Source organism: Plecotus auritus, assembly GCF_963455305.1.
Source record: "Plecotus auritus genome assembly, chromosome: 1".
Lineage (NCBI taxonomy): Eukaryota > Metazoa > Chordata > Mammalia > Chiroptera > Vespertilionidae > Plecotus > Plecotus auritus.
The window spans coordinates 71,258,956-71,280,853 of NC_137770.1; the positions used below are offsets into that span (position 1 = coordinate 71,258,956).

The 21,898-nt window shown below is 37.5% G+C and overlaps 2 protein-coding genes across 5 annotated transcripts in view; one reads left to right on the forward strand and one right to left on the reverse strand.

The window, feature by feature from the left end:
- The window catches only part of GANC (glucosidase alpha, neutral C), a 94,031-nt gene extending 90,487 nt beyond the window's left edge, over positions 1-3,544 (reverse strand). Inside the window, exons 1-3 of one of the 2 annotated variants that reach the window (XM_080645453.1) lie at positions 3,384-3,544; positions 2,476-2,558; positions 952-1,014 (exon numbers count right to left, since the gene is read on the reverse strand). In XM_080645453.1, the coding sequence (XP_080501579.1) occupies positions 952-1,014; positions 2,476-2,504 (92 nt within the window). In that variant the 5' untranslated portion in view covers positions 2,505-2,558; positions 3,384-3,544. Of the gene's footprint in view, positions 1-951; positions 1,015-2,475; positions 2,711-3,383 lie in introns of those variants that run through there. The other variant, XM_080645454.1, reaches the window with a different exon arrangement.
- TMEM87A (transmembrane protein 87A) overlaps positions 3,458-21,898 on the forward strand; it is a 49,062-nt gene continuing 30,621 nt past the window's right edge. The window contains exons 1-6 of one of the 3 annotated variants that reach the window (XM_080645478.1): positions 3,458-3,764; positions 5,034-5,094; positions 8,687-8,772; positions 12,680-12,793; positions 14,618-14,671; positions 14,759-14,803. In XM_080645478.1, coding sequence (XP_080501604.1) covers positions 3,624-3,764; positions 5,034-5,094; positions 8,687-8,772; positions 12,680-12,793; positions 14,618-14,671; positions 14,759-14,803 — 501 coding nt within the window. In that variant the 5' untranslated portion in view covers positions 3,458-3,623. Of the gene's footprint in view, positions 3,765-3,865; positions 4,033-5,033; positions 5,095-8,686; positions 8,773-12,679; positions 12,794-14,617; positions 14,672-14,758; positions 14,804-21,898 lie in introns of those variants that run through there. The other 2 variants (XM_080645480.1, XM_080645479.1) reach the window with 2 other exon arrangements.

The window sequence follows — 21,898 nt, forward strand, 5'->3', positions numbered from 1 at the left end:
TAGAATTTTCTTCCTCCAGAGTAGTGTGAATAAATTAGGAAGTTGTAATATGTGATACTTTCAGGATCACATAAGGCTCTAGGGAAACAGGCAATCTTATATAGTGATGATGGCAATAAAAAATGATACAGTCTTATGGAGGGATAACTGGTAATAGCTAAAATTTCAAATACATTTACTCTTTGATCCAGTAATCCCACTCCAGGAAATTTATCTTATAAATACGCTTGCATGTGTAGGAAATGACATATGTATAGCTTTTCATTGTGGCAGAGCTATTATATCAAAACAGCCCCAAAGCCTACCCATATGAGAAAAACTGAATAAATTATAGTATATTTACCCAATGGAATACTATAAAGCTGTAAAAAGAGAGGACAATCCCCATATACTCATGCAGAGCTCTTCAGAATAAACTATGAAGCAAAAAAAAAAGAGGTACATAATAGTAGGTAGAAAACTACTTGGTATAAGAATGGTGATATAAGAATATATGCAGTCACAAAAATTACTGGAAGGATAAATAAGAAATTAATCTGGTTACAAGGACAAGATGTGGAATTGGGTGTAAGGGAACAGGAATGAACATAACTTTTCAATGTATATCTTTTCATATTATTTGATTTTTGAACCATGGAAATGTATTATCTATTAAAAGACAAAGTTTTAACATCATTTAAAATACTTTGACTTTTAAAATAAGCTACCTATTTACTGAAAGTTTAAATACTTCAGTAGTCATCTGTAATACTTTCAACAATAAAGATAAAAATACTACAGTAGTAAGTATATAAAGTTAAAGGCACATGTCTGAGATAAATTCCTTAACCACCAAATTTCCTAATTGGTTCTTTCCTTATAAAGCCTATCAGTTCTCAAAATTTATTAAACATCAGTTTTGAAATAATGTCAGAAATATTTTGATCTAAGGAATTAATTTCTTCTCCTTACCTGTAGAAAGCAATTTTGCTGCAGTTTTTAAAAATGTTTTTATCCACAGCTTCATCTTCAACACTAAATAAACAGATATTTTTAAGAGTTATTTTACATAGGGTTTGTGAATCCATTATTTGTACCTCTCTATCTATAGTATGAACATGAGAAGTAAACCTCTGCAATGCAAAATTGTGTCATGGCCATAACATAACACAGTAATATGTGCTATAGTATGAGATCCTTTTAGAAATCATCCATGGTAAAGAACAAAACATGAAGTTCCGGGATTACTCTGAAAGCAGTAGAAAAAGAGCACTGTCACTTATGAGGAAGGGTTCTTTGAAAATAATGAGCGAAAAATGGTCATGGAAGGAGGCTTGGCTTGGGGTGGTGACAAGACAATATACAGTTGATGTATTATATAATTGTACACCTGAAACCTATATAATTTAATTAACAGATATCACCCCAATAAATTAAATGTATAAAATAAAATAATTAGTGAAGGCTATGAATAGAACAATAAAATCTTAAGGAGCAAAAACAAACACAAAAACCCAAATCAAACAAACAAAAACCAATCCATCCATTTACTTATTCAACAAAATATTTTCAGAATATTCTTACTAAACGCTGGGTTCTGAGAAAGATACTAAAGACCGTGTCCATGATTTCTGTGAGAACCTAACCAACAATCACAAATCAACCTGACAAATGCTACAATGGAGTTATGTGCAAGGTGCTAGAATAAGAAGAGAAACAGGTGTAGAAGAAAAATCTTTAGCTTTTTACGATGATGATGACAATCTAGGTATCAGTGTTTTATAAGACCAACTTTCCAGAAAAGCTGGTTCTGGACTAGAACATGAACAAAATGTGTATATATATATTGCTAATTGAGATTATGTATTTAACATATGCCCAGTAACAACTACAAGGTATAAAGGGGGGAAAACATTGGATTCCATGCAGAGATGTGGCTGAATGCAGCTATGGTCAGCATATCCATGATTAAAGCTGTGATTGAACACCAATTTCAAAATATGAAAACAAGTCCAAACAGATATACTTGGCCATACTAAAAAATGATTTATCGTGGAAGTAATCAAATCCCTCACTGACTCAGTCTATGTTACTGTTTCTTTTAATTAAGTGTGCAAAGATTAAGAAATTGGCAGCTTTCTGTTTCCAGCTTTGAAGAATGACTTGGGAAAAGGTGGGAATAGCGGAACTTTGTAAGCAAGATGCTTGAAATTCATGTGTTAGAATTCTGATCACAACTCTTCCAGTTTTGTTAACCATCCTGAAAATATTTTATGAAGGTCTAGCTATTAATATCAACTAATCCCCAGGGAAGTGAGAAAAAAACAAAACCCGATGGAGTAAATGCACAAATATAAAGCATGCAAATAAGAAGTGCAATCAAACAATAAAAACATCAAAGCCAGAATGTTGCTTGCAGGCCTTCCAGATACTATCTATTATCCCCTGTCTCCCTGGGCCCTGGAGTCAGTCCCTGCAGGATCGCTCCGTCTTTACCTGATTTCTTCTTTTTCGGATACTTCCATGGTTTCCAAGTCACTTCACAGGCTCCAGGCTCTCTGTCCAAGTCCCTGGGCGACCTTTTCAAAACGGGGATAGCCCTCTTTCTAAATTATCACCAGCACTTCACCATCGTCAAGTTTCTGGGAAATGGGAGTCCCCTCCAAATACTTAAGGAGTGACAATTCGACTCTTCCTCCTGGAATTCCCAGGCCCAGCCGAGTGTTTCTATAGAGACTTACTTTATTTGGCAATTTTTTCTTGGTAATGAGTGGCCCATGAGAAACTGCTTTCGTTAGAAACCAAAACTGTCTTTGCAGCAGAGGGGGCGTGTACGCAGAGTTCTAGCGGATGACAATTTTGAGAGCATGAAAGCCAGGAAGTACCTAGATGGCCTGCCTGATTGTGGCGAAGCTTCTGCAGGTCTATCTCAGTGACGATCACGCCATATACAGAAAACCGACCCACTCCCTCCCCGTCTTAAATTTTGAGTGGGACGTGCCGGCCAGGTCTTTGCTGGAGCTTTATGTTCTCCACCCAGACTCCACAGTAGCGTCATACTTTTCAGGGCTAGAAGAGGCTTTTTAAAGAGGTTATATATTATATTCTCCAGTTTAGGAATCGCTTATACTGCACCACCGCCAAATTCCAGTCTTTGCTTAATTAACTCTAGACACTGATAACTCACTACTAGACCCTAAACAGGCAGCCAGATTACGACGGCTTTCCCGGACTTCTGACCCTGAAGTCTGACTTTGACTTAGACGGGATAAGGGGCAGGAACTAACAGGAGGGGGAGAACCAAACACTAATGGGGTGTTTGCCTCGTCCCCAAACCTGTGCAGGGCTGGGAGAGAGAAGAGCTGACTGAGGCGGGGTGGCTTTTGGAGACCATCCTAACTCACCAAGGTGACCAGGTTATGACAGAACGACGCCTGCGCAGTTTCCCCAAAGCCTCGCACCGATCAGTGACGACATCAGGAGGGAGGGGCCGCTGAGTCGCAAAACAAACGAACCTCGCGAGGCTGCGAAGACCCGGATGATCCGACCCCCGCCCCCGCCCCCCTCCCCAGCAGAGCCGGAAGAGGGCGGGACGAGCCGGAAGAAGGTGAAATGCTGTCGGTAGACGCTCCAAGGCTGTGAAGATGGCGGCGGCTGCGTGGCTTCAGGTGCTGCCTGTCATTCTTCTTCTAGGGGGTCAACCGTCCCCATTGTCGCTTTTGGGCGCAGGACCGGTACCCGTCGCTGCTGCCGATCGGTCCAAGTGGCACATTCCAGTACCGTCGGTGAGTGTTCCGAAGCAACTGAGCCCGGAGGAGCAAGGGGTGGGGCTACGGCGGCCCAAGGGGTCCATGAAGGTTTTGCAAAAGTCCGCTTCCAAAGGGGTGGGATCGCCGGGAATGTAGTTGCTTCGCTGGGGCCCACCTCCCTGGAGCGGAAAGCCGTGAATTTCTGTAGATGAGCAGGAGTGTCAGGGCCACACCAGGAGTGCAGAGGAGTGGCGAACGGTTTCGTAGCCAAGTCAGAGAACTTTCAGTGCCTGGCTTGAGACAGGTAGACGTGATGTGTAGGTCGGGAGTGGTTTCCCTTCCAGCTGAAGTTTTACAGAATTCAGGGACCCCGGGTTGGAGAAGAGGGATATGTAAATAGGCGTCTTTCTTTCCTCCCCTCTGCACTTTTTTGTTGCTGGATAGTTTTACGTACGAAGTTGTATGATTTCGTTTGAACTTTGAAATGGTTAGTCTAAGTTTTGCCGTGTGATTAGGAACCCTAGGCATTAACAAAATGTATTGTAATATTAGAATGGCTAAAGTGGAAGACATAGTATTCTAAAATTTGATATGGTAATAAGGCTAGTCTTTCTTTTGGACAGTTAACTAGATAGGTTTACCTTTTCTATCTGTCCCCTTCCCCCTTTTTAAACTTAATTTGAATAAGAGCTATCGTCCTGTGAGCAGACAAAAATCAGATGCAGGTAGGAGATGCGGAAAAGTATGAGTACTACTAAAACCACGGTGGCCTTTTTGTTTCTTTCTGCTCTGCTCACTGCTTGAAATGTCCAAAACTTACTTGAGATTTTATATGGCAAGCATGATAGTTTTTGTTCATTTGGTGGAGAACTTTAGGTTCTAAATTTAGGTGTTTACTTGTTACTAAAATGAGTTAAATCTGGCTATCTTCTCGTTGAATAGTTTCTTTCTTTTTTTTTTTTTTTTTATGATTGGTTATTTTGGCCAGTGATGAGTGGGTAAAGGGGATGAGCTGATTACGGAGTACCTCCTGTGACGATTTAAGTTGGGATTTCTTGCAGTCTTCCTTCTAGAGTACTTGCCTTATAGCCTGAGGGAGTGTGTGGGGGGGGAGGAATCATGTCTGTACGAAGCTTCAAAATCCTGCAGTTTGGATATCGTGGAATTTTACTAAAAGGGAGGCTATAGTTGCCTTTTTTTGTTAAGAAAATAAACTTCAACATTTTATAAATTTAGGTTTTTATACTATTTATATTTTACCTTGGGAGTTCTCATGCTAATTACCTTTCTCCTTTATCTTTTCAGGGAAAAAATTATTTTAGTTTTGGAAAGATCCTCTTCAAAAATACCACTATCTTCCTGAAATGTGAGTTTTTGCATTTCATGAAGTTTTTGTTTGAGTTTTTGAGTGATCTTTAAACTTTTAAATGACTTCTTTTCTACCTCTATTGACTTATTCTCAATATAAGTTCTGAAATTTAATAGTCCACTATCTAGGAATTAACATATGTGGTATAACTAATGTCCTTTCACTGAATAATCTTCAGAATATTTACTTGTGTGAACTTGCTTTTTTTTTTTTTCTTGTTTTTCTGGTGTTTATACAGTTGGCCCTTGAAAAATGAGGGGGTCAAGGGCTCCGACTCCCCACACAGTAAAAAATCCATGTGTAACTTTTGACTCCCCCAAAACTTAAGTTGTTCTTCAGTATCTCTGGGCGATAGATTGGTTCCAGGACCCCCACAGATACTAAAATCAAAGGATCAAGTCTCCTATATAAAATGGCATAGATCAATGCATACATTCAGCCCTCTGCATCCATGGACTCCTAGCTGCTGCTGAAAGCAATACGGGTATTTATTGGGGGGGGGGGGGGGGGAAGGGCATGTATAAATGGGCCCATGCAGTTCAGAACATGTTGTTCAAGGGTCAGCTGTATCGTTAGATTATGTTGGTTGATTGCTGGCATGGTGTTTTAATCTGTTCTGAGTTATACAGACAATACCGATTTTGCTTTTGTGTGCCTGATGGATGTTTACTGAACATATGACGTAGGTTTGTCAGATCACTGGCTGTGAATGAATATGTATAGTTTATCTTTTGTTTGCAAAAGGAGTATTTTACCACTTGGATCTTTGCAAGAGGAAACTCAAAGATATTCTTTATTAGGAAATAGGGGTTATGTAGAACAAAACCAGTCTGTCCAGTTTTAAAACCACTGAATCCAGAATATCCCATTGTGCATTAAAGAAAAGCTTCCTTTTATTTCTGAAACTGGCTTTATTTTAGAGAACATAGGCAGCTCTATTTCAAGATCAAGGATAAAAATCTAAGTCATCCATGTATATTTCTATGGATATCTCCAAGAAGTGCAAGGTTGGAAGTCATAGTTTCATGATTTTATCCTTTTAATAATTTAGTAAGTAGTTATTAAAAACTTACTATGTGCCAGGCACTATTTGAGACAGCAGGGAAGTGATAGAGAAGGACCTTTCTCTAGTTGATTTACTGGGGTTGAAGGAGGACAATATAATCTCCTGATAAATGACTTAAATTTGATTTAAATCAAATCTACTCTGACACACTGGTCTTTCTTATGAGGTTAATTTACTAGATTAGAGTAGCTTTTAGGGGTAGCAGTGTTTTATCTTTTGTCTGACAGTCTGTGTTGTGGTTTGGCTAGTGACTAGGGCTGTGAAAGAATTCACAGTTAGAAGAAGAGATGCAGAGAGGAAATTTTTTTTTACTTCCCAGGGAGCAAAGGGCCAGTCAGTACAAGGCTGGGAACCAATGGTTGCTTGCTCTTTTAAGCAGTGGCTATTGCAAGAAAGGGAGGGGGGGATTCTGTTGAAGTTGAGCAGATACCAGGGCAGGTTGTCTTGAAAAGTTAGTTTGCTTTCCAGGAGACAGTCTGGCAGATGTCCTAAGGAGGTGTCTTATCAGTATTTTTTCCACCTCTGTAAAACATGCTTAGAACAAAAGTTAATGAAGAGTTCAAAAGAGGCTTGTTTGAAGGGGAGTAGGGAAAGGAACTTTTCTACTAACTAGAGACTACTTTGGTATGAATTATTCCTTTGTTGTTAAAATAGCAGGGAGGAGGAGGGAGATGCAAGAATGTAGCCTTGAGAGTAGCTTATCTTGTCCTGCAGTTTGAATCAGAGGAGCCAATAATCTTGGGGTTTAATTACCAGGTTGCTTTTCATAAATTGTGGAAGGCCAAAGCAAAGAAAAGGAAAGGGCTTTTTCTGTCCTTACAGCCTGTATGCTATTCTTTACTTTTATTGTGTACAGTCTTTTCTCACCTGTTTTTTGATCTAGTGGTGTTTTGCCAAGTTACACAAGCTACATATTTTGAAGCTACATATATTTCATTGTTTTTGGAGCATTTGCAGCTCCTTAAAATTTACATTATTTTTCACTTCTTTGCTTTCTCATATTTACCATGTCTCTGATCTTATATTTTTGTGGGTGTGTTTTATAGCTTTCCATGAAACTGGCAGGACCATTTTCATGATTTCTTAAAGCCACCCATTCAAAGTTCTAACTGGTGTTTTTTTAAACATAAATAGTAGTATTTTTGCAGCCAAGTTTCCTTGCAAATCTCCTCTTTAGGGGCACTTCTCTTTTTTTTTAAGCTTTATTCTTTGTTTTATTTTATTTTATTTTACTTATTTTATTTTATTTTATTTTATTAATGATTTCAGAGAGAGGAAGGGAGAGGGAGAGATAGAAACATCAATGATGACAGAGAATCATAGATCGGCTGCCTCCTGCATGCCCCCTACTGGGTATAGAGCCCACAACTGGGCATGTACCCTGTCCTGGTTCACAGTTGATGCTCAACCACTGAGCCACACCAATCGGGCTAGGGGTACTTCTTACCGGCTTTTATTTAATTAATCCTGTCTCTGTATGGTTCTTTTGAGTAGTTCATAGCAAGCTAGCACTATCCTTTTATCATTCCCATAAATTCTGTTCAGCACATCAGATTTTTGTGTATTTTAATTGAACCTTGTAAAATTGTGTCATTTAAACATTAGTTTGAAAAACCAATTTAAAACAAAGAAAAGTGAAAGGTTATAACTTTAGGTATGCTGCTTTTGTTAGAACCAAAATAGGTTCCTAGGTACAGTCATGTTTATTTGTCATGTTTGCATAAAGTTGGAATTTCTAGTATATTTTCCCTTCTATAGCAAGAAGCAAAGTAAAAGGTAATGTTGACCCTCCTTCCCCCCCAGACAGCGAATCACTTCCAAATCTTACAATGCCTTGGTCCACTAGAATATTGTGTTCCCGACTAAGTTAATGAGGCTTTTATGATTTCGTAAGGTTCCTTGAGGTTTCTCTTAAGGTGGGTTTTGAAAAGAATCTAATATTCTTTTATTTTTGCTTTTGCTATTTTCTACCTTCCCCAGCCAGGTTTGCTTTTTATTCATAGTTCTTCCTACCCAATCTTGGTATCTTTCAAGGTTTAAATCATGAATTTTCTCCTTGGTGGAACTATTTTGAATATTGCCTTGTGATATGTCTAATGTTGTTATTCCTTATCTCTCCAACTAGAATGGAGTCTTTTTAAAGGTTTTACTAATTTTTCCCTTCCTATTTCCATCTTTGGCCTATCACAGTGCCATGTAGCACTGTATTTAAGTGCGCTGCTCAATAAATATTTGGATGATAATAGAAGACTGGTTTTAACTTAGAACTGCTTTATTATTTCCAGATTTTTCAAGGTTTTAAAGCATAAAAGTAGATACAGTTTCAAAGTTTAAAAACTGCTTAACTGCTTTTTCTTTTTGTGGGTAACTTAATTTTATACGAAGAATATCCAGTTCTTTTTGCATGTATTACTTCATTACCTTCTGTGCAGAGAAGAGATGGCCTATGAATATCTCATTTTAGCAGAAAATAAGTGGGGTGGTGGGGTTTATCTTTTATTCACAAAGATTCTTCTTTTATAGTTGATGGAGAACCTTGTGATGTATCTTTGAATATAACCTGGTATTTAAAAAGTGCTGATTGTTACAATGAAATCTACAACTTCAAGGTAAGGAACATAAAATTACAGACTTTTCTTGGACTTTAGAGATCGTCAGGTCCTAATCCAAGAGAGGAAGGAGTGTCATGAAACCATGGGGGAGAAAAACAAATTAGAGTCCATGCTTCCCAAGTTGCAGGCGTAGTTAATTGCCAGCAGTTCTCAAACTTTGTAGTCTCAGAATTGTTACATTTTAAAATATTAGGTAGACTCCAAAACGCCTTTGTTCATATTGTATTTATATTAAAAATTAAAACTGTGCTCACTTTGACAGCGCATATACTAAAATTGGAACCATATAGAGAAGATAGCATGGCTCCTGTAGAAGGATGACATGCAAATTGGTGAAGTGTTCCATATTTAAAAAGAAAAATGAGAAAATAGAGAAATATTTATTCAGCAATAATAAACTCACTGCATGTTATAAAACATTTTTAATAAAAAACTTAAAAAACCACCAGAAGAGTGGTATTATTTTGTATATTTGCAAATCTCTTTATTTAATGTCTGGTATAGTAGAAGACAGCCGGAATCTTATATCCTTCACTCAGTCTGTTTCAATGTCATTTTGGTTGAAGTCTATGCACAAACTGTAGGCTTACACAGATATGTAGTCGGAAAAGGGGAACAGTATTTTAAAAATGTTTTCAGTTAATTGTGGATATTGTTCTTTGATTCAATGCCCAAATGTAACAAGTGGAATTTCATAAAGGTTCGTGGTAATGTGGAATCTGAAACCATGTCCGTGAACTTTTTTTTTTATTCTGTTATATTAAATTGGTATGTTTTTACTTTGAATGGACTTTTACCCATCTTTGATTTTGTAACATCATTCATTGGTCATTTAGAAAATATTGGTTGGTTAAATTATATAAACTTTCCCAATATTTACTCATTTTACAATTAACTCAAAATTATTTTTATCAGTATCACCCTTCAGTTTCATCAGAACCTCCTTAAGTATTGGAAGTTATTAAGCTCATGGTGAGGCAGATACCAATTTTTCCAAAATTCCAGTTTTTACTTGAAAATTTAAATTTTATCATTGGCAATACTACTGTCAGTTGTCTTCCTTGAAGTGACAGCTTCCCTTTGCCCATTTTCAAGAAAATATCTTCCAACTAACCAAGTCTGAATAACTTGTTTGTCAGTCATTCTTTCAAGTAAATGAAAAAAGTAGACAGTTTAGCTTGTAAGTTAAAACAATTGCAAAGTGCTTTATCTTGACACAATCATTTATAGTATTTTGCACATTCCTATTTTGTCTGATAGAATATTAAAAAGGCATGTACTCAGAGGTTCAGATTTAAGCCCTGGCTGGGTAGCTCAGTTGGTTAGAACATTGTCTCAGTAAACCAAGGTTGTGGATCGATCCCTGGTCAGAGCACATATACAGATCAATGAATGAATGCATGGATGGGTGGAATAACAAATCAATGTTTCTCCTCTCTCCCTCTCCCTCTCCCTCCCTCTCTCCCCCACCACCCCTCCCCCCCCTCTCTCTCTCTCTATATATATATATATCATCCTTCTCTCTCTCCGCATTCCTCTCTCTCTCATAAGTCAATAAATAATTTTTTTAAAGTTCAGATTTAATAACTTCAATGATGATTACTGCTTCATCAAGGACATTCTTACATAAAACTAGCTTTATTTAAAAAAAAATACTGCAACTTTGCCCTGGCTGGTTTAGCTCAGTGGATAGAGTGTTGGCCTGCGGACTGAAGGGGCCCGCGTTTGATTCTGGTCATGGGCACGTAGCCAGGTTGCGGGCTCTATCCCCAGTGTCAGGCGTGCAGGAGGCAGCCAATCAATGATTCTCTCTCATCGTTGATGTTTCAATCTCTCTCTCCCTCTCCCTTCCTCTCTGAAATCAATAAAATATATTAAAAAAACACAACTGCAAGTTTGTTACTGTGAAGAGTACAATGAGTACTAGTACAGTTAGGTGCCATTGCATTGGTTCCTGATAAGGGGCAGCAGTTTACTCATCATTACTTTTGCGCTATTAGTACAAGGCAAATAACATGATGATGATGATGATGGCAAGGCAAATAACATACGATGAGGAAGAAGAGGAGGAGGAGGAAGGGGGGAGGGAATAGTTTTGACCTCTTAGACCTCATAAATGAAAGGGTCTATGGACCATACTTTCAGAATTACCATTGTGCACTGTACTTGAGCATTGAAGATTTATGGTTCCAGTATGGATTTTTTTTAGGCCTTTTTCATTCTTTCTTAAAAAAATTTTTTTTTATTACATTTCTCCTACTATTCTTGAGGTTTCTTTTCAAAGATAATCTGACTGGTCTTAAAAATATCTACCATTCAATCAGTTTTTCAAACCATAAACATTTTAAATCTCTGCCTAATATTAGGGTTTAAATTATCTTTTTGTGGTGTTGTAATTGTTTTTTTGCATTTGTTATACAACATTGGGTAGGATTAATAGGAGGAGGACTAAAGCACTGAAGAATTTAGAGTGATGATAATATCAAAATATAATTTGAAATATTGTTGGCTGATCTTTTTCTCCTAATTAATTACTAATGCATTTACAGTTAAAAACTTTATATATTTGAAACTTTTGATAAAATTGGTCAGGAGCTTAGCAGATCCAGTCTTCATAGGTAGTATAAGTTAAGAATGTAAAAGTTATTTTGTCATGGGACAAAATTATGGAAATGACAAGCAGATAGAGATGTGATACTGGACCTTAGAAAAAAGAGGGTGAGGTTAGGCATGTAGATATCTGAGAAAAATACACAGAACTAGTTAGGGAAGCCACAAAAATGGAATGTTTTCAGAGAGTATCAGCAGTGGGCTATTAATGGCTACAACAATTCTGTGCTCTATCTTAGCTTATGGGCACAAGTATATCTTTTCATAGGTGGTGTTAATTTAGTCAAGTAACTTTTAAATATGTACATGTATTTTTGAGGTGATGAATGTTAACCAAATTTATTGTGACATTTATTTCAATACATATATACAATTATATCTCAATAAAACCAGGAGGGGGAAGATTTACAGCTATCAAAGTTGAAGAAACCCATGTACTTATTTTACCTCACATCCCTCTATCTTCATATTTGTTAGCTATATTATTTTTTTTTAAATATTTTTATTGATTTTTTACAGAGAGGAAGAGAGAGGGATAGAAAGTTAGAAACATCGATGAGAGAGAGACATCGATCAGCTGCCTCCTGCACACCTCCCACTGGGGATGTGCCCGCAACCCAGGTACATGCCCTTGACCGGAATCGAACCTGGGACCCTTCAGTCCGCAGGCCGACGCTCTATCCACTGAGCCAAATCGGTTAGGGCAGCTATATTATTTTTATGGTACCCTTTCTCCCATTTTCCCCCTCTAATCTGTTTACCTTTTCTTTTCTTTACCTTATTGGTCTGGCTAGAATCTCCAGTCTGATTTTGAGTAATGGTAGTAAGAGTGGCTATCCTTGTCTTGTTCCTGATATTAAGGAAGAAGCAGTCAGTTTTTTACTGTTACGCATGATGTTAGCTGTAGCTTTTTGGTAGATGGCCTTTATCAAGTTGATGAAGTTCCATTCTATTCCTAGTTTGCTAAGAATTTTAATCATGAACGGATGTTGACTTTTGACAAGTGATTTTTCTGCATCTGTTGAGATTGTAAAAATCATATAAATATATTTTCTTGTAACAAAACCCTCTAGAGTCTGTTTCCCAGTTTTGCTAGAATTTTTAGAGGACCTACCCTTTCTTTAGAGTCTAACACTATTAGAGTCTAGGATACTATTATATAGAGTTTTTATCTGCTGTTAATTTTTAAAATAGTAAACCCCAAACTATATTTGTATAATAGGTGATCTATATGTTTTAAATATCTTAACTTGTGAAAGTAAGTTAAATACTTTGTATTTCTTTATTTTTCCAGACAGGAGATATGGAGAAATATTTGGAAGACCTTAGGGAAAAAAAGGGCTTGTCTGGGAAATATCAAACATCATCAAAATTGTTCCAGAACTGTAGTGAACTTTTTAAGGCACAGGTAATGTTTGGTAGTGGTGGGAGGGAAATAGAAAAAAATGAAAAATGTAATGCCTGTATTTTTGGTGATATCTATTTCCTGCTCCCTTGTTCGATCTTCTCACAGAAATAAGTTAGAAGCATGTTTTGATTGGTGCATAGTCAGTCACATAATTTCTCATCATAAAAGAGGATGTACTTTGTGTGTAAAAAGCAAACCCCCAATTTTTTTTTATATTGGTAAAGATACATAACATAAAATTTACCATTGTAATCATTTTAAGTGCGCCATTCACATTGTTTTGAAACTATAACCACTAAACATCTTTAGAACTTTTTCATCTTCCTAAATGATACTTTATAATGCTTAAACAATAATATCTAGACACATGTTCCTGGTAACTATTCTACTTTCTGTCTCCATGAATTTGACTATTCTAGATACCTCACAGAAGTAGAATCATAACAATATTTGTTTGGCTTCTTGCACTTAACGAAGTGTTTTCAAGGTTCATCCATATAGTGTGTACCAGAAATTCTTTCCTTTTTAAGGCTGAATAATGTTTCCTTGTACATATATAACACATCTTGTTTATCCATTGATGGACATTTGAAACCCCCAATTTTTAATTATTTTGTCATCTCATCTAATTGGTATATCCCCAGAAAAGTCAGCATTTTTAGATTTTACTGCTATAGACCTGAAGTGAAAGGGTTGAATTTTACACATATAAGTGGGATTTATATTGTAAAATTATCTTCTCTTAGAAATAAGATTAGACACAAATTTTTAAACAAAAATTATATATCTTATAGGTGTTAAAATAGTTACTGTAATTATAGCCTTTGCTTTGTGTTTACTGAATTTAAATATTGCTTCAGAATATTTAGCAAATTTCCTTGAAGAGGCAAGGAAGTTCATGGAGAGCTAGGTTTTCTGTCTAGTTACTAGAAGTAGTTTATTGATAAGGCTTTAAGGAATAGTTAGTAATAAGCAAATGAAGTAATTGATAATTGAACTGTAAAGATTGAGTTCTTATAACTTAGATTTTATGGACTTGGAGAAAAAGAAAATACCTTGTAATGGTGAAAGAATGGTAGAAAAAGAAAACTAGGAACAATGTGATATTGAGTAGGGGGTTTTCTGTTTGTTCTCCTAATTTATCCCCCTGGCTAGGAGAATCATTTGGCCTTTGCTGGATTTGATTGGGAAAGCTACCTATTTATACTGCTGCCCAAAGTTCCCTAATTTTAGATCTGCTATAATCTTTCCAGGGTGTCGGCATATACCCCTATTGGTAAGGTTTCCTCTCCTCAGTCTAATGTAACAGAGTTGAAATATGTGCTCTAAATACTCAGGAAGGAAAATGCCTCAACTGCTGATAACTAGTAAGAAAGATAAATGTTATAATTAGAGTAGGTTTTTTATAGCCAGGGAGTGTGTTGTGGTGGAAGGAGCAGTGGACCAAAGAGGTAGGAACCTTAGGTTCAAATCCAAAGCTTTGTAGTTTTGAGCCACGTTTTCCTTATCTGCAGAATGATGGGGAACTATAAGATTCCTCCATCCAAAGCATATATCTGATTGGACACAAGCCCATGGCAGGCACACTGGGGTCGGGATGAGCGGGAGCAGCAGGTGGGAGTTGCAAGTGGCGTTGGACTGTGGGTTTCGGCCCAATCCCTGCAGGCCAACCAAAGGGACCCCATCTGTGCACAAATTCGTGCACTGGGCCTCTAGTGTTATTATACTTACTGTTTTAACATGTTTTGCTTTAACCATTTTTATGAATTTAGAAATATACTTTTATTACATACCTTTAATTTTAGTTTTATATTTCTTTCATAGAGCTTTTCTGGGGATTCTGTGCATCGATTGCCTCTTTTAGGAGAAAAGCAGGAGGTAATTGTTTTCCTTGTTAAATATTTCTGGGAGTAAATAGTAAAATTTTTGAATTAATTTTCTTTTCTTTTTTTTAATGTTTTAAAGGCTAAGGAGAATGGAACAAATCTTACCTTTACTGGAGAAAAAATTGTAAGTGTAGTAGGGAATTCAGCTTTTCTGTTTGTGTATTTTGAATTGTCTTGATATGCTAACATTTAAAAAGAAACTTAAGACTGGAAGCTGTACACCAAAATGTTGATAATAGTTGTCCCTGGTTGGTGATATGAGTGATTTTTATTTTCTTCTTGGTGTTTTCTGTATTTTTCATATTTTCTGCAATGATTTTTTATTGTTTTTGTAATTATTACCCCATACATATATTCACCTAAAAATAAAAGCAAAGGTGACAGGCAAAAGAATATATTTGAGATCCAGGAGGAATTGCAATCCTGGGAATCACTGATTCTGACAGAAACCCAAGTAGAGTTCTGATTGGGCGGTAAAGGCAAGGGGTATTTATGAAAAAGGGGAGGAATTGAAGCAAGGAATTACTGTTGATGTTAATAAGTTAAGGAAGGAATTTCTATAAGTGCAAATAAGCTAAATTATTCTTTCACTCTACATGGTGGTGCTAATTCTAAAGAATGTCTTTAGTTTTCAGTCTGGTAGTCTGGCACTCTGCTTTTTAGTTAGCTTTGCAAACAGTTGTTTAGAATACAGTGTTGATTTGGCCCATTCCAAAGATTTGAGGAATAAGATGTGCAAGGCAATTCCCCTGGGGTGGCAGCTCTAGCTTCATTTTGAAGTGGTTCCGGTTATATTATTTTTCACAAATATTACTTGTAAAAAGGAAGAAACTTTTTTTTTTTTTAAATATATTTTATTGATATTTTACAGAGAGGAAGGGAGAGGGATAGAGAGCTAGAAACATCGATGAGAGAGAGACATCGATCAGCTGCCTCCTGCACACCACCCACTGGGGGTGTGCCCGCAACCAAGGTACATGCCCTTGACCAGAATCGAACCCGGGACCCTTCAGTCCGCAGGCTGACGCTCTATCCACTGAGCCAAACCGGTTTTGGCGGAAGAAACTTTTTTTAAAAAAATATATTTTATTGATATTTTACAGAGAGGAAGGGAGAGGCATAGAGAGCTAGAAATATCGATGAGAGAGAAACATCGATCAGCTGCCTCCTGCACACTTCCCACTGGGGATGTGTCCGCAACCAAGGTACATGCCCTTGACCGGAATCAAACCCGGGGCCCCTCAGTCCGCAGGCCGACGCTCTATCCACTGAGCCAAACCGGTTCCGGCAAAAGGAAGAAACTTTTATGAAAGAACCTTTAACTCCACCTTAAATTATCTTAGAATATAACTGGAAGAGATTTTGAAAAATTGAGATAGATTGAAGTCTATAAATATGCCTAAAAATTTTCATAATTCACAATAACTAATTCATCAAAACTTTGCCAGTTAAAAATATAGAAGAAATAATATAGTTATCCATGTTGGGTCATGCTTTTGCAAAACTGATTTAAGCTTTTAATTTTATAACAACTTTATTAAGACATACACATATCTCAGAATTTACTCTTTTAAAACATACAGTTCAGTCGTTTTTAGGATATTGACAACCACCAGTTATTATCTAGTTCCAGAACATCTTCATCACCCCAAAAAGTAATGGCATAGCCGTTAGCAGTCACTCCTCATTTCATCCTCCCCCCCCCCCCCCCCCCCCCGCTCCCGGCAACCACTATTCTCTGTCTCTAAGGATTTGCCTGTTCTGTTCATTTCATGTAAATGGAATCATGCAATTTTTGGCCTAATGGCTGACTTCTGTCACAATTTAAAACTTCCTGGACTTTTACTTTCTTGTTGTGCAGAGCCTGAAGATCAGCCAGAGGTGAGTGATTAGGGTCTTCTCAGGCCTCTCTCAGTCATGTGTGCACAGTCTCACACATACATGCACAGCCTTGCATGTGCTCCTTGCCTTCTAGATTTCCAGGGATAGCTTAGAGCTCTTCAAAACGCCTATGGACATCTTATTTCCAATTTTTCTTTTTAAGTTTCAGTCAGCCTCTTGATGCCCCCCTCTAGTAACACTGACGGGGCATCTGTGATCTTTCACAATTAATTGCTGAGTGTTTTTGCGAGTGTTGTGAGTACAGGGTCCTCCACTGCATGGGCTGAGTGAGGCCATATAAATGTTAAGCCCTGGGAATGGAGCTTTTCTGCATCTTCCAGAGAGCTCTGGCAACTGGGCTTTATGGGGACTCCAAACTTGTTCCCCCAGTGGTTGCCAAACTTCTGTTTTTCACAGTTACAGTTGTGAGCATTTTGGTTTCAAGGAGCTTGGAACAGGGCATAGGATTAGGGTGAACAAAAACACCACAAGCTTGCTTTTTCTACTGGATTCAGCTACTTTTCTTACTGAGATTACTCTTCAGTTATTTATTTTTCGTCAGGAAACAGTTGTAGAATTTCCAGAGTTCCCAAAAAGTTTATTTTGATAGTTTTTGCCCATATTCTTGTCGCTTTCATGAGTGAGTGTATTTTCAGAAGTCCTTATTTTGCCATTCTAGAAGTATCTCCACCCTCCCTCGCCCTATTATAATTGTACCGAATTTTAACCTAAAAATAAGTAGGCATGGCAGAGACTATCCATTGGATTTTTTTTTAAAGCAGAGAATATCCATTGGATTTTTGCTTATTATTCATATGTATATATTTAGTACTATAAAATTTTAGAAAATATACATAAATGAAAAAATAATCATCCGTAATACTACCACACACTGAGACTATAAATATATTTATCTTGTCTTTTGTCTTTGTGCATATTTATATTTAACTTATTTAAAAATAGGAATCTTCCAATATGTATTACTATAACTTTTTTAGCTTAGCAATATAACTTGGACATCTTTTCAGTTCAGTAACTATTTATGGCATCATTATTTAAATGCCGGAATAGTGTTTTATTATATGAATACATTGCAGTTTGTTAACAGATCCTGGACACTTGTGTTTCATTATCTTGTAATTTTAAACAACACTGCAGTGAATATTTTTGTAGATATATTAGTTTTTAGATTTAACAATTTCTTGTTTGTGAACGTTTTGCTTCTATAACTTTTGCCCTGGCTTGAGTTGCTAAATGGTTAAAGCATTGGCCCATGCACCAAAGGATGGCAGGTTCGATTCTCAGTTAAGGGCATGTACCTGGGTTGCAGGTTCCATCCCTGTTGTGGTGGGAGGCAACCAATCACTGTATCTCTCTCACACATTTTTCTTTCTTTCCACCCCCACTACCCACTTGCACTCTCTTTAAAAATCAGTGGAAAAATATTCCTGGGTGGGGATTTAACAACAACAACAAAATCCCTTGTAATTTAATTTTCTAGTTGTTTCATGTGATTACACAGAACACATGCATATTAATAAAGATGAGGTTATATTTTATATACTGCTATGTAATTTTTTCATTTTACTTGACAAATTAGTACATTTAGCACTACTTCACCTTTTTATGTCTGTGTGCTATTTCACTTTACCGGGATTTTTATAATTAACACCCAACTGATGTGCATTGGGTTGTTTCCAGATTTTCACTGTTATGGATAAGGTCACATTCATAATGTCTAGTTATATCTTTTTTTTTTTTTTAATTCTCACAAAAGGATATTTTTTCTTTTTTCTTTTCTTTTTTTTTCCAGAGAGAGTGGAAGAGAGAGAGGGAGAGACAATAGAGAGAAATATTGATGTGAGAAAAACACATCAATTGGTTGTTTCCTGCACGTGCCCCACCAGGGCACCGGCCAGGGAGGAGCCCGCAACCTAGTATGTACCCTTGACCGGAATTGAACTCAGGACTCTTTGGTCCATAGTCCGATGCTCTATCCACTGAGCCAAACTGGCTAGAGCTGTCTAATTATATCTTTGTGCACATTTATAATATTTCTTTGGACTAAATTCCTGGAGGTGGAATTGTTGGGTCCAAGTTCCTGTATTGATTTTTAAATTCTTTTTTTATGTTTTGTCAAAGTGCTCTGGAGGGAAATGTTGTAATTTGTGGTCAAAAGAAAAGACTTGAGTTTCCCTATTTCCTAACAAACTGGCTATTTTAATTTAAAGCATTTTATGCAGTTTGTTGGGTTAAATTGTTTAAATTGTACTTTTAAAAAATGGTTGTTAAAACTGAACATTTATGTATATGCATATTAGCTATTTGTAAATTGTGTTTTATTCAGTGACCTTCTGTATATATGCTTTTAAGTTCTACTCAAGGCTTGAGTCCTATCCTAGTGATTAAGGATGGCTGAAAGATGATGTTGAATATCACAAGTAATTCTTAGAAATATTTATTCAGATTATAGTAAAAAAGAAGTGAAAGGATTATCTGCCTTTTGATTATTCTTCCTAAAAATTGAACCTAAGGGAATACTTTATAATCCTATTTAAGGGATACAAGTTCAGTACCTCTCTACTCTGATAAAATATTATATTTTAGAGGAAAGGGCCTCTCACTGTTCCTTTACTTAAGAAAAGATTTAATATTTGATAAGTTCACTTTTCGGTTTGATTTCAGCAGTAATGTAATATACTTACCATAATATTTTTTCAATCAATAGACTTATTTTTAGAGCAGTTTTAGGTTCACAGCAAAATTGAGCAAAAAGCAGAGAGCTTGCACATACCCCCTCTACAGATGCACACTCAGACTCCCACCCCCTCTCCCCACCCACCACCACCACCACCACCATTCTGGTACATTTATTACAATTGTTGAACCAACTCTGACACATCGTTATCAACCAAAGCCCATGGTTTTTACATTAGGGTTAGTTCTTTGTGTTATACATTGTTTGGGTTTTAACAAATGTATAATGACAGACATAGACTGTTATAGTATCACTAGTGGCCAGGTGCACGAAATTTGTGCACGGAGAGGGGGGTTCCCTCAGCCCAGCCTGCACCCTCTCCAGTCGGAGACCCCTTGGGGGATGTCCGACTGCCGGTTTAGGCCCAATGGGATCGGGCCTAAACTGGCAGTCAGACATCCCTCTCGCAATCTGGGACCGCTGGCTCCTAACTGCTCACCACCTGCCTGCCTGATCGCCCCCTAACCGCCTCTGCCTGCCTGTCTGATTGCCCCAACCCCTCTGCCTGCCTGCCTGATCACCCCTAACTGCCCTTCCCTGCCTGCCTGATTTTGCCCCCAACTGCCCTCCCCTGCTGGCCTGGTTGCCCCCAACTGCCCTCCCCTGCCGGCCTGATCTCGCCCCTAACTGCCCTTCCTTGCTGGCCTGATCTTGCCCGCAACTGCTCTCCCCTGCTGGCCTGATCTCGCCCCCAACTGCCCTCCCCTGCCGGCCTGATCTTGCCCCCAACTTCCCTCCCCTGCTGGCCAATTTTGTTCTGATTGGTTGGTTTCTATGCCAGTCAGCATCTCTGGGCCTATCTCTGGGCCAGATCAGAGTAGTGGGGCTGATCAGCATCCCCCATGGAAGCCCGGAGAGAAACAGAGGCATGGCTGCTGGCAAAGCCTGGAGAGAAAGAGAGAGGCAATGGCTGATCAACAGCTGCCACAGAGGCTGCAGATCAGACCCTGCCTCTCTCTTCAGGCTTCTCTCTGGGCCTGATCCACAGCCCCCTCGGCTGTCAGTGCTGGGTCGCCACGGCAACCCAGCACTGACTGCAGGACTGACTTCCGGTGTTTGGTCAAGCCTTCATTCTGTCGTTACAGACCCTGGGTTTTTATATATATTAGGATACAGAATAGTTTCATTGCTCTGAAAATCCCTATGCCCCACCTATTCATCCCTCCCTTCTCCTAAGCCCCTGGTAATTACTGATTTCTTTTACTGTCTTCATAGTTTTGCATTTTCCTGAATGTTAATTAATTGGAATCATAATATACAGCTTTTCAGATTGGCTTCTTTCACTTAGTAATATGCACTTAAGGTTCTTCTTGCCTGTGGCTTCATAGTTAATTTCTTTTTAGTGCTAAGTAATATTCCAATGTCTGTTATCCACTCTGAGGTGTTTCATAGATCAATGAAGCTTACCCATTGGTCTGTGGATAGAAGTTCTCTGGATGTACCACAGTTTATGTATCCATTCACCTATTGAAGGACACCTATTGAAAGAACTGTTAATGGTACCTATTTGATAGGGTTATTGTGGGTATTAAATAATATAATAAATAAGTGTCTGCCATATGAATGTTATTTTTACAGTGTCAAAATATCTATCATTTCAAAATTAAATGTAAACTTTGTCAAATTTGGGAATATGAGAATTATTCAGTCCCTTTTGAAATTTTAAGAGGTAGTTTTAAGATACATGAAATTTATAGCAGAGCAGTGTGTTACACCAAAGTTGTATTGGTTAATGAGCAAGTAAGTTCAGTAAAGGTTCAGTCAATTATGGGTAAATAGGAAATGATATATTTACAACTTTGAAGCTATAAAGTTTTCACACAAACTGCTCCTGAATTTTGTCAGAAGAAGACCATCAGACAGGAATAAATATATGATTCATCATGGCATTTATGTTAAGTTACTAAGATAACCTAGAAAATGTATAGCTGAAAAATCATTTAATCTGCTTTGTGTGACACTTTGGATTTGTATATGAACTATAATTTTTTAAACTCTTGTTTAGCCTTTTCTTGGGTTGTAGGATAAGTTGAGCATTTGAGAAAAGCTGTGATTCCATAGGAAAATGCATAAATGTACAAAATCTATTATCTACTCTGGGGTTTTATAGAGCAATGAAGCTTACCCATTGGTCTCTGGATAGAAGTTCCTTTTAAGACCATAAGGTAATAAATTTCAAGTCTAAGTAGCAATACCTCCTTTCACACATGAGGAAGAAGCAGACATTCGTTTTCTATGTTCATCTCCTTTATCTTTGAGTCTTGGTCTTGTGTTTTGAAGGTCCATACTCTAGAATGTATGGCAACAAATCCTTTGAAGACTTTTTCCTAGGGCTATGCACAAACTAACTGGCCTTGGAACGGATGCTTCCTAAGTAGTCAATTCTAAATATGGAGGCTGTAACTCCACTTCCTGGACTTGGCGCGTCAGTGACTCCTGCTTTTCACATAGACTAGCCAAGATTAAATTTCATGTAAATGTGAGACCTGATCAGCAGAAATTCTGGTAGTCTTGGAAAGACCACGAGTAAAGGGAAATTAGATTCAGGAAGTGGTGTTTATAATTCACTAATTCATTGAT